General features: G+C 44.3%; 1 protein-coding gene across 2 annotated transcripts in view; it reads right to left on the minus strand.

Annotated features, from left to right (window-relative positions):
* Positions 1-14,029, minus strand: part of DGKQ (diacylglycerol kinase theta) — a 178,312-nt gene that overhangs the window by 90,907 nt on the left and 73,376 nt on the right. For both annotated transcript variants that reach the window (XM_063455346.1, XM_063455345.1), the window contains exon 3: positions 13,176-13,278. In XM_063455346.1, coding sequence (XP_063311416.1) covers positions 13,176-13,278 — 103 coding nt within the window. The remainder of the gene's footprint in view (positions 1-13,175; positions 13,279-14,029) is intronic.

Consider the following 14,029-nt stretch of genomic DNA (forward strand, 5'->3'; position numbering starts at 1 on the left):
GGGAGGTGTGACTAGGGTTCATAAACAAAGGGATTTAACTCTCAAATGGCAGAGGATTGAGCAGTGAGGCTGCAGGGGCAGGTTCTATACACCAAAACTGCTTCATTAAGCTAAAGTTGTTCAGGTGACTATAGTGTCCCTTTAAAGAGACACTTCACAGTTCAGGTTTAAATAACCAATTGTAGTGTTTTCCAACTAAGACCTAAATTTATTGTTTTTGGATAAGCTTTTGAAATTATTTAATATTTTTGGATAAAATTTTTGAAATGATTTTAAATATCAAATCAAGTCACATATATAAAAAAAATAGAGCAACATATAATAAATAAATTCTGTAAAGTGGTACAAGCATAAGCCTACACCTAAAGTGGAGCGCTGAAATATGTAATGTGAATGGGATAAACTTACCCCGCTTGGTAAAATCTTTAACTTGGGCTCAGGGCTGGATTAACATAGGGGCTGATGGAGCTGCACCTCGAGGCCCATGCCCATGGAATAGGCAGATTGATTTAAAAAAATCAACACACTACTCTGAGGGTTGCCACCAGGCCGGTATTTTTTTTTTGAGGCTGCCTGGACGGTGCCTATATTGCAGTAATACCGGCAATACAAAGGCCGGTATTTTTCTCAGTATAAATAGAGATTACTCTGCAAAACCAGCACCGGCCAGTTGGGGTCACTGTGTGTGTGTGGAGAGGCGCAGGGATAGGAAGTTATAGCATATACCTGCATCTCTCTACTCACTGATCCGCGGGGGAGCAGCTACACAGCACAGAGAGTCCAGACAGCAGCTCCCAGCCTACAGCTCAGGGAAGTGAAGGATGGGGTATAGGCTGCAGGGAAACATGGGGACACGGAGACACTAGGGGACACTGAGACATGGAGACACAGGGAGACCTTTGGGGACGCTGAGACACGGGGACACAGACACACATGGAGACTCTGGGAGACATGGGGACACAGACACTAGAGACACAATGTGTGTGTCCTCATGTCTCCCAGTGTCCCCATGTCTCAGTGTCCCCAAGTGACATGGGGACACTGACACTTGGGGACACTGGGCAACATGGGGACACAGAGACAGTTGGAGACATGGGGCACTGAGACACTGATACATAGGGACACTGACACTAGGGGACACTGGGCAACATGGGGACACAGACACAGTTGGAGACATGGGGCACTGAGACACTGATACATAGGGACACTATGATAGTCTCAGTGTTCCCATGTCTCAAAGTGTCCCCTAGTAAAATGGTGACACTGGGAGACATGGGGACACAGACACTAGGGGACACTGGGCGACATGGGGAGACAGGGAGACACTAGGAGCAATCCATGTATACAGCAGAATCAAACTAAGTAGTTTTTGGGTGATTTTACAGAATTTTCTTTTATGTCACTCCTTGTGATTTACATCATGTGATGTGATGCATACATAATTAGTTATGCAAATTAGTAAGGCCTGTATTTTTTTCCACGAAAGGTGGCAACCCTCACTACTCTTCACATACTCTTGTTTAAGTATCGAAACTTAAGAGGGATATATGAAACAAAACTTGTGTGGACTAGCTGAAATTAAATGAGTTAAGGTAATGCTAACTTTGGTCTCTCTAACATTGTGGCATGTTCCCTTTCTTCTACGCTCACTACATCCACCTTTTCTCTGTCTCAGACTGTATACCAGGAGCTTCTGCCTGCTAGACAAGTGGACATGTGAGTGCTAGGGGACAGTCCTTAGCAAGCATGGAGCGAGCGCATAATTAGATGCATTTATGCCAAGCTCAGGATGCTGTTGGCCAGCATGCATGATTGGCAGTCAGCCTGACATGCATTCATGCCAGGCTAGCCTTCCAATTCTTTGGGCAGACACGCCTCCTTTTTGGGCATGTTCAGCCCTTTCGGGAGTTCTGGTTACATCAGTGGCCCACCCATTTACACCACCCATTGACTATGGTTGCTATCGGTGGAGAGCAGAGAGAAGAGGTTTCTTCTCCTCTCCATGTCTCTCAATTTCTCGACACTGAGTGTCTGCTGAGGAAGTAAGAGACAGATGGGAGATAACCCTGTTTTTAAAAAGGTTTTTCTCCCAATCTGTACATTTGCTAGCAAAACTACTAGCACAATCTATAGATTGAATTGCAAGCTACCTATGACAGGATCCCTCTAATCCATGGCTGCCCAACAGGTAGATCCCCAGATGTTGTAGAACTCCCATGGTGCTTTGTTTTAGTTCCACAACATCTGGGGATCTACCTATTGGGCAGCCCTGCTCTAATCAATGGTTAGAAGTTGCCCTCACAGTGACTGGCTCCTATAGTGATCAGGGAGCTTGGGGACCAATCAATCACTACTGACTCGACTGCAGTCCATCGATAAGTGAGTGAAAGCAGATTCCAGCATGTACTGTTGCAGCCTGGTATTGGCGGTCACTTCCAGCAAAATCTCTCAGTGACCGTATGTCACAATGATTCCACATAGTGTACATAGTTTCATCGACATTATAAGCCATTACTAGAAGTCTTAAATGGTGAGACTTACAATAATATGATTGTGGCAATCACAAGCTTATACCGTTAAAGTTGGAGTTCCCCGGGATCAGCATGTGATTGCTGGGTTTGTCTGCCCTGCTGAAAGCATGCCTGTGGGGAAATTCCAAAATGTTATTTCTCTAACACTACACTTGTGAAATGCATAACCCCCAACATTAGCGTCCTGAAAAGCAAGTATGCATGTTTGGCTGCTTGCCAATCAAGCAAGCCCGCCCACTGAGGGGGAACCATGCAGAGCACACTGTTTCAGTGCTACACTTCTTAGTGCATTGGCGGATCCGGGGGGGGGAAGAAGGGGGGAGGGGGGCAACGGGGCAATGCCCCCCCCCACCCACACACACAGCCCCCCTTACACACACACACACACAGCCCCCAATACACACACACACACAGCCCCCAATACACACACACACACACACACAGCCCCCAATACACACACACACACACAGCCCCCAATACACACACACACACACACAGCCCCCAATACACACACACACACACACAGCCCCCAATACACACACACACACACACAGCCCCCAATACACACACACACACACAGCCCCCAATACACACACACACACACAGCCCCCAATACACACACACACACAGCCCCCAATACACACACACACACAGCCCCCAATACACACACACACACAGCCCCCAATACACACACACACAGCCCCCAATACACACACAGCCCCCCATACACACACAGCCCCCCATACACACACATAGCACCCCTCACACAAAAATACACTGCGCCACTCACACACAAACACATTGCTCCCAATACACACACTGCACCCTTTACACACAAACACACTGCTCCCAATATACAAATTGCTACCCCATACACACTACAACCCCTATCCCGGCAGACCTGGGTAAGTTATCAAAAACATTTTTAAACGGTTTGACTACGTACTCTGGTAGGGCGCCACAGCAACTCCTGGCACCAAAACCACTACAGAGAGCTGTAGTGGTTATTGTGCCTGGATTTTTTTCTTAAAATATTCTGCCAGTGCCCCTCCCGAGATTAGCTTCTGGATCCGCCACTGTCTTAGTGACTGTTCCCTTGTATACCCAAAGGCTAAGGTTTAGAAGGCTAGGTCTACCTTTAATTCAGTGCTTACTGCCTACCACTGCGCACTGCCATGCATTACCAAATATTTAGATAAATGGAAAAAAGTGAGAAGTATCCGTAAATTTAATGTATTTTTTTTTTTTATCCTGCAATAGGTTGAAGTGGTTATGGTGCTTAGAGTGCCCTTTTAAAAAGTCAGTATAGGTAATCTGACCAATACAACATGGGGGCACCATCTAGAGACTAGTCGTTTTGTTGCTAACTTCACATTTTTAAGGGACCTTCCAGGCACCAATATACTTTAATGCATTTAATAGATTTTGGCCTCATTAATATGCAGTATATTTTGCTTGTTACGATTTTTCACAAAATTATTTTTTTTCTGCTGTTTCCTGCACCATAAGCCTGTCTCCTTACCCATGCCCCTCATGCCATAAAAATGTTCTTATCAAAATGATCACTGAGTGAACTCCTTTTAATTCTAACCTAGCTGCAGACAATGAGAGAAACTATAAACAGGTAGTGATATCCGTACTATACTTCTTCTAATGCAGGCTTCTTTGTAACTCAGAACATTCAGTACTGTCAGTGGATGAGCTGTGTGCATACATTTGATAAGGACGTTTTTTTCTGGAGTGAGGGGGTGTGGCTAAAGAGGCAGGCTTGTGGTTTAGCATTCTGCAAAACATTAATTCAAATGCTTTGAAGTTGTGTTGGTGCAAAAAGTGTTCCACTACAATGCAAAAGAAGCTGTAATATTATCACCTGACCGTAACAGTTTGAACTCCTGTTATGGATTATTGCTTTAATGTGCTGCCTAGACTTTCAGTGTATGTACTCTGACAACGCGATGTGTATGGTAGGCGACATTCTTTCCAGATCAAGCAGATCTTATCAATTTAGTTATTACAGGGAAGGTTAAAGCTCTAAAGCCCTCAGGAAAGACTCCATAATTGGCCAACTTTAGGGTATGTTCTGTAATATGCTGCTAAAATGATCCATAGGAGATAATTGAAAAGGTAAAATGATTTGAATTATTACACAAAGAAACAGAAGGAGAAGAAGGAAACCTAAAAAACGATATTCTGTTTGTACCTGGGAAGTCATGATATATTAGTTGCTTTAAATTCCACAGAACTACCCATTGGGAGTTCTAACTGCTGCATTGGATGTTTTACTAGAATACAAAGCATTGAAAAGCATATCTCCTGCATGTCTCTCTCATGCTATCTCTTTACATGCTTTGTTACCTCTAGTTGAATAAAACATTATACATGCGTGCAGAAACCAATTAGCACGTTTTCAATGCCTACTGAGTCTCCACATGTCCACAATTGTTTGACTTATCCTGTGTCACTTGAAATGTTGGGACAAAAAAATATTTTGTTTTGCTGCACAAACCCTTTAAAAGTGCTTTTTTTTTTAATGCAAACCAAAAGCAGTTTTTAATTGTGAATTGTTTAATTTTTTAATATTCTTTGAATAAAACCTTTAAATTTACATATAATATACTGTTTTTGGCAGAACTCTTAAGGTTAAGTACAGCCAGTGGCGTACACATGACCCATGGGGCCCCGGTGCGAAAATTTATCTGTGCCCCCCCCCCCCCCCACTGAGGGTTAATCCAGCCTCTAGTGGCTGTCCCACTGACAGCCGCTAGAGGCGCTTCTGCGATTCTAAGACACTGAACGTCCATAGGAAAGCATTGAGTAATGCTTTCCTATGGGCGGTTTGAATGCGTGCGCGGCTCTTGCCGCGCATGCGCATTCAGAGCTGAGAGGCGGAGGGATCCCCAGCGCCATGGGAGTCCGGCGCTGGAGAAAGGTAAGTGCTGAAGACACACACACACACACTCTCACGAACAAACGCATACACACTAGCTAACAGACACACACATTTACTGACAGAGACACATTCAGCGGCAGACATACATACACTCTCACTGACAAACACACATTCACTAACAGACATCAAACAGACTTACTAACACACACACACACAAACACACTCAGTACCAGACACACACAGTAACACACTCACTGACACTCACTAGCAGACACACACACACACTAACACTCAGACACACACACTAACACTCACTCACACACACACTAACACTCACTCACACACACACTAACACTCACTCACACACACACACTAACACTCACACACACACACACTAACACTCACACACACACTAACACTCACACACACACTAACACTCACACACACACACACACTAACACTCACACACACACACACTAACACTCACTCACACTAACTCACACACACACTAACACACACCAACACTCACACCAACACTCACACTAACACTCACACTAACACACACACTAACACTCACTCACACACACACACACACTCAACAGACACACTCACTGACACTCACTAGCAGACACACACACACACACTAACACTCACTCACACACACACACTAACACACACTAACACTCACACTAACACACACACTAACACACACACTAACACTCACTCACACACACACACACACAATAGTTTTTTATTTTTTTTATTTTTATTAATACCCCAGCCTCCTTACCTTTTGGAGTGCTGAGGGGATTCCCTGGGGTCCAGTGGTGCTGCTGGGCTCCTGGGCGGCCGGTCAGGCTGGCGCGCGAGGGAGCACTCTCCCCTGAGTGCTTCCTATTCAGCTCCCTCGCGCGCCGCGTAGGGATGCCGGCGCCGGAAGATGACGTCATCTTCCGGCTCCGGTATCAGTGCGGTGCGCGAGGGAGCTGAAGAGGAAGCACTCAGGGGAGAGTGCTCCCTCGCGCGCCAGCCTGACCGGCCGTGGGGTGACAGCAGGGCCAGCCTCGGGGGGCCCTGAGGTGGCCGGCTCCTGGGGCCCCCTGGAGAAGAGGCTGGCCCTGTGGGTACATACAGGGTCGCAGGGGCGGCCGGGCCCCCTGGTGGGCCGGGCCCGGTCGCAGCCGCGACCCCTGCGACCCTGGTATGTACGCCACTGAGTACAGCACAAAAGGCCTCTCACAGTGGCGTACACACAACCCATGGGGCCCCGGTGCGACAACTGATCTGTGGCCCTCTCCCCCCCGCTCTAACTCTGCGTGGGCCGGGCTGCAACACCTGGGGGCACCCACATCAGTCTGGGTGCCAGGTCCCTCTAGTTTTAACCCTGCAGCTGAAAATATGGCAGTTTCAGAGAAATGGCAGTTTCTCATTGACAGCCGCTAGAGGTAGAGGAGCTTCCGCGATTCTCACTGTGAAAATCACAGTGAGAAGACGCTGAACGTCCATAGGAAAGCATTGAGTAATGCTTTCCTATGGGCGGTTTGAATGCGCGCGCGGCTCTTGCCGTGCATGCGCATTCGGAGCTGAGAGGTGAAAACACACACACACTCTAACAAACAGACGCATACACACTAGCTAACAGACACACACTCAGTTACACACATACATACACACTTTTTAAAATTTTTATCCCCCAGCCTCCCTACCTTTAGGAGAGCGGAGGAGATTCCCAGGGGTCCAGTGGTGTTGCTGGGCGGCCGGTCACCGGGCTGGCTGGCGGGCGCGCGAGGGAGCACTCTCCCCTGAGTGCTCCCTGTTCAGCTCTCTCTCGCGCCGCATACTGATGCTGGAGCCGGAATAGGACGTCAGATTCCGGCTCTGGCATCAGTACGCGTCGCGCAAGAGAGCTGAACAGGGAGCACTCAGGGGAGAGTGCTCCCTCGCGCGCCCGCCAGCCTGCCAGCCCGGTGACACCAGGGACAGCCGCGGGGGGCCCTGAGGTGGCCTTCTCCAGGGCACCCCAGGAGAAGAGGCTGGCCACACTGGCGTACATACTGGGTCGCAGGACGGCCGGGCCCGGTCGCAGCCGCGACCCCTGCACCCCCGGTATGTACGCCACTGGCCGTTCATATTTGATCTTTCCCCAAAATAAATCAAAACCTTAAAAAGGACACCCTAAAGCCCAAATACAAAAATAAATATATAAATAAATAACTATTTAGCAGAGTTACAGCCAATGAAAACATGCATGTATTTAATAATGCATTTTTCGTAATTGGGGGCAACCTTTGCAAGCTCTCCCCTTCTAACCCAACCCAGTCTTTACGTTTCACAAACATTCCACTGCAGCTCAGTGAGAAATCTTTGTAAGGCAGGTACTCTGGGCAATTTACTGCTTCGTGAGTTTAGGTCCACTGAGCTAAACAAAACAGGAAGTAACAGGACCGGTTATCTGACAGTTAGAGGGTGTAACAAAGTTAATATATAAAAGTGCCAAATTCTTTTGAAATCTATAAAAAAAATACAAAAATAAATAACATTCTTCACACATTTCAGCAAGCTATAGTGCTGAAGTGGGTTTGTGGAGTGTTCCTAAAGGGAACCTGACAAGTCCCTATTAATTTTAGCTCTTTTAAAAAAGCTTACAGTTCCATCTATACTCTGTGCGAGCAAAGTTGTTGAATTGGGGGGAAATATTTAACAACAGTTTCTTCACCTACCGTTTTTCCCCTGAAAATAAGACATCCCCAAAAATAAGACCTAGTTTATTTTTGAGGATGCTCATAATATAAACCCTAGTCGCTAGTTCCCTAATCTATGTTCGGGAAAGTTTCCCCGAACACAGATTCATGGGATTACATGCCTTAGTGCACTGGTGTATGTACGAGCGAATTCCCCCAAACGTTGACCTGCTTTCTTGCACATGCTTGTTACCATTTCCCCCCCAAACAATTAAGAGATCAACCGAAAATAAGCCCTAGTGCGTTTTTTGCTGGGGGGGGAACAAAATTAATACAATACCCGGTCTTATTTTCGGGGGGAAACGGTCTCTCAATTTCTTGGCAGACACTCAATGCCAAGGAATCGAGAGCCAGGGAAAGTAGAGAAGACCTTCCTCCACCCACAGCAACCACAGTGCATGCTATGATAGCACCGGCTAGAGAGCATAGGAACAGGGTGACATCATGGAGGAGGCATGCCATGTTTGGGGAAGAGTACCCAAGCAATTCAAATGAGCAAAGAGCAGAGGAGGGGGAGCAGTGGTGGGTGTTACTGAAGTGTTTAATGAGATTGTGGCAGGGAAAGGAGAGGGTCAGGTAAGTCATGACAGTCAGTTTCCCTTTAGTGTCAGAGTAATATTGGCTTTCAAGTGCAGTAATTGGATGTAGGTGAAACTAAAGAATATAATGGCCAATACATTTAGAAAACTCAGATAGGGGAGATACCCATTTAAAATATAGAAACCTAGTTATGTTTCTAAAGCGAAAAACACTTTACTGCCCATTTAAGTGCAGCGCACAAAATAATTTTTGTCCCTTGTCTAACCAGGAAGACTACATTGAGATTTCACTAATTTTCAAGAAAGTCCTGCAGGGTACAAACAATACTGAATACAATTACAATGTTATATATTCACACGAAATACATGCAGTATTCTCCCACCCTGTTGTGCATCCTCCTTTATATAGCACTTTAATTAAATAGATTTATTATGAATTTTACTCAACCATTAAATGGTTTGTTTTGCTTTGCTACAGATAAAAGCTTCATTAAAATTAATAAGAAAATCATTGGTTGCGTAAATATTCTCCCCCCTTGTATGAAACAACTAAAAATGTATTGGTGCAGCCATTTGCCATCAAAACTCACATAATTAGTTGAATAAAGTCTACTTGACTAGTGCATTAAAGGGACACTAGAGTCACCAAAAACAACAAAACTGCTTCATTAACCTTAAGTTGTTTTGGTGACTATTGTGTCCCTTTAATGCTTTTTAGCTAGAACAAATGAATCAAATTTATTTTAATCAACGCCCATACGAAACAATCTCTTTGGTATTTACCTGTGGAGTCTTATTCAGTGGACAATACTCCACGGGTAAATCCAAGATGGATCAATTAGGGTGTAGTTTGAAAGATTTGATTCATTTGTACTAGCTAAAAGCTTCAATGCACAAGTCTAAAGTCTACCTGCGTGTAATTAAAGGATTGTGTTCACACAAAAAAACACCTGTTTCTTTGGAGACAGCATATCTAAACAAATAGCATCATGAAGACCAATTAGATAATATAGCAAATATGTGATACCAGGTACGCACAGCATAGACCCTAAATAAAAAAATAAAAAATAAAAAAATTAAAAGTTGTGGATCCTAGTGCAAATTACTATGGGTGGTACATAGCCAACACTGGCCACCCAGTGAATTCACCACCCAGTGAATAACATTTTATCATGTTATCTATAATGTAAAAGTTTACTTTTAATTCCTGACAATTCACACAGTATTGAGCAGCCCTGTTCAAATTCTGTAAGGTTTGTTTTATTATTGTAGGTTACTGTGTCACTTGGTTAACTGTGTATACATAAAAGTGGATAAACAGAAGAGGCTCAAAGATGGTATTTCTTTTGACTCCACATCTAACCTGAGTGGAAGAGAAGCATTGTTCACACTAGACATTTATTTGATTCTCGGATACATTTAGACAAAACTAGTTTCCTTTAGTGAACAAGAAGCTATATATAAGGGGTTATTGCTGATTTAATGTGCTGCCTTGATTTTCAATGTGTATGTTCTCTGACTGTAGATTGCACAAAGATGGGAGAGGTCTCCCAATCATTTTTAGAGATCTTGTCAATTTAGTTATTACAGGGGAGAGTAAAACTCTAAAGCCCTTATAATGGGCAAATGGTCATATTCTGTAATATGCAAACATAATCCATAGGAGATAATTAAGAAAGTAATTGTTGTTTAGTATTACACAAATAAGCAGGAAATAGGAAACTTGAAAAATTATGTACTACATATACCCCAGAAGAATCATGCGATATTAGTTGCTTTAAATAGAACCTACAGCCAGACCTTTTTGAAAGTTATGCGGCATCAGATGTTTTACCCCAATACAAAGCCATGAAACGTGTTCTATCTGCCGCTCTCATGCTATTTCTTTACAAGCTTTGTTGCCTCTAGTTAAATAAGATAAAGGTGTGCAGAAACCAATTATCACCTTTCCAATGCCTACTTACTATATTTTCAAATGTCCACATTTGTTTGAATTAACATTTCAAGAGTCACAAAGGATAACATTATGACTTTTATGTCTTTTTTTTGTAGTTATTACATCTACATTTTTTAATGAAGGAGTTGCATGGCAAGTCTTTAAAAATTTATTTTCAATAAATCAATAATCAAAGACCTGATAACCTGATGCTCTTGTCCAAGATGCCTTAAACAGAAGGATGCTTTAAAATCAGTTATCTATTTACCATACCTGTTTAGCTATCAGTTATCTATTTACATTGGTGTAGCGGTTGCAGGGGTCGCAGCTGTGAATGGGCAAGTCACTCCAGGGGGCCCAGCCACCCTGTTCTCCCTGCAATCATGGGCACACAGGCATAACTTCAGGGCCGGTGCACAGTCACAGGTTTGCCGGGTGACAGACAGGAGGGAAGCGCACAGCACAAAAGTCGCTTACTGCTGGTCAGTGTATGTAGCATGATCAAGCGAACCGCGGGTAGAGGGGCCTCTGTTTCCCTCTACCCAGTCTTACAGGAAGTGCTCACTGAGAGAGTACCAACTGTCAGACTGGGTAAAGCGGTCCGCTCGGTCACGCTACATATGGAAGGGACGGGGGGACGGGGGGGGGGGAATTGACACATGGAAAGGACTGGGGGAAATTAAGACATATGAAAGGGCCCGAGAGGGGGGTTTGAGACACATGGAAGGGACTAAGGAGGAATTGAGGGACTGGAGAGCCTGGATAGATTAGACATATGCAGGGGCTGGGAGGGATGTGACACATGGAGGGGCTGGGGGGTTGGGGGAGGAGGGATGTGACACATGGTGGGACTGGGAGGAGGGAGAATGAGACACATGGAAGGGCTGAGGGGGTGGAGAATGAGACACATGGAAGGGCTGGGGGGGGAGAATGAGACACATGGAAGGGCTGGGGTGGGAGAATGAGACACATGGAAGGGCTGGGGTGGGAGAATGAGACACATGGAAGGGCTGGGGTGGGAGATTGAGACACATGGAAGGGCTGGGGTGGGAGAATGAGACACATGGAAGGGCTGGGGTGGGAGAATGAGACACATGGAAGGGCTGGGGTGGGAGAATGAGACACATGGAAGGGCTGGGGTGGGAGAATGAGACACATGGAAGGGCTGGGGTGGGAGAATGAGACACATGGAAGGGCTGGGGTGGGAGAATGAGACACATGGAAGGGCTTGGGTATGGAGAATGAGACACATGGAAGGGCTTGGGTATGGAGAATGAGACACATGGAAGGGCTTGGGTATGGAGAATGAGACACATGGAAGGGCTTGGGTATGGAGAATGAGACACATGGAATGGCTTGGGTGGAAGAATGAGACACATGGAGTGGCTTGGGTGGAAGAATGAGACAAGGGCTTGAGGGGAGAATGAGACACATGGAAGGGCTGGAGGGGAGAAGGAGACACATGGAAGGGGCTGGAGGGGAGATGAGACACGTAGGGGGGTGGGGTATTTTTGCTCCGGGGCACAGTGGTTTCTATGTATGCCTCTGTCAATTTAGCATATCTAGCTAGTTACCATAAACAAAAACATTACACACTGCAGATCATACTCTGGGGCTGCTATGCTTTTGTGGGTTCCTGTATATACAACTGGCTGCTGATACCTCGATGAACATATGGTGACAACATAGTTACATAGGCTGAAAAAAAAAGACTTGTGTCCATCAAATTCAGCCTTTCGCACATCTGTTTTTGCTGTTCCTCCAAAAGGAAAACAAAAAGAAATTTAAAAAAACAACAAAAAACACAATTTGAAGTGCTTTACAATTTTGCAGCAAACTAGAAAAACATTCTACGTGACCCTAGAATGGCAGTCAGATCTCTCCTTGATAAAGAAGCTGTTACTCCAGATATTAAAAAAGGTATCCCTGAATATTATGTTTTTGCAAGAATTCATGCAGTTGCTGTTTAAATGGTGTTGATATTAAGGACACATGATGTTTTACTAGAAACTATGAGTTAATTTAGATTAAGTGTTTTGATATATAAAATATAATTAAGTCTGATTATTTACAAGCTCTTGGCTCTTTTTACATGGCTTTATACAATTACTCAAATAACAAATACCACTGACACGAGACGCACACTTAAAATATTTCCTCAACGAAATTGTGCAGAAATATATTTAAAACACAAATATATTTCAATACAAATCTCAAAACAAGACATAGCCATGAAATATCAATGCAATAACATGTATTCTACGTGTTCTCAATGTCTTTCAAAGTGCATTTGTTATAAGGAGAAAAGTAAGGCAGTAAGGCATCTGCCGTGTTTGCGTGCACTCCATGATGGAGCAAGTAGTTTTTTCCAGATACCAAAGTTCAAAAGTTTGGGGAATACTTACAATTAATCAATGCATTTTTTAGATGGAATATTACAGCTGGCTTACTCGGTCATCCTCGGGATTTGTGTAGGATAGGTCTAGCTTAGAAAAAGTGTGAACAATTAATGTAGATCAAATAAAGTAGATTTTTTACCTTCACATCGTAAAGCCAAGCTTTCTTCTAAGTGTTTTCTACACACAGCACAGAATTTCTTCTTGTAATGTCCAGGTGATCGGAAGCAATGTGATACCGGGACCTACAAACAAAGAAAAACATTTATGTCAACTGTAAAGCAAGAAGAATAAAATAAATATGAGAGTATAAAGACGCTTTTAATGATACACAAAAGGAAATTGTTAAATAGCACAAACCTTTATTCCTAACGCTATAGTGTTTTCCTATTTATTTAGAATCAGTTCACCAAATCTACCCTCTCGTAACAACATGTCGATGCTTCTAAATGTCCAATTCAATGCTCCCCACAGAGGGGACAAAAAGTGCATGTGTGGCAGCATTGTGTTGCTGTTGGAGGTTAGCTGTGAGTTTAACTCTGTTCCCACAGCAAAAGTGCCTTGAGTGGCTGTCAGCAAGACAGTAACTAAAAGCATAATAAACCATCCAGTGTAAGCATCATGCTGCATCTACTAAAAACACCAATGCAGGGCTTCATCTAAAGGACCATCATTGCCTTGAAAGATTTTTGCCAAATAAAAATTAGCTTATCGGTTTCCAGAATTTTTGGCAGTTAATTTTTTTAATTTGCATGGCATTATTTTTCCAAATTCTTTTTTATAGGGGGGCGTAAGTGTGTGTGTGGGGAGGGGATAGCAGGGCGGTGGAGGGGGGGGAAGAGGTGTGGGGAGTTACTACACATTGTTTGATTAGGTAAACCATGGGTAGTCAACATGGTCCCTACAGTTTGGGATTTCAGGTGGGCAGTGGTGGGTTCTACAGAAAACGCTCGGTGGGCCTAGACTGCCATGGACCAAGGCCGGTAAGGGAGATCC

The sequence above is a fragment of the Pelobates fuscus genome, chromosome 5, assembly GCF_036172605.1.
Source record: "Pelobates fuscus isolate aPelFus1 chromosome 5, aPelFus1.pri, whole genome shotgun sequence".
Taxonomy (NCBI): domain Eukaryota; kingdom Metazoa; phylum Chordata; class Amphibia; order Anura; family Pelobatidae; genus Pelobates; species Pelobates fuscus.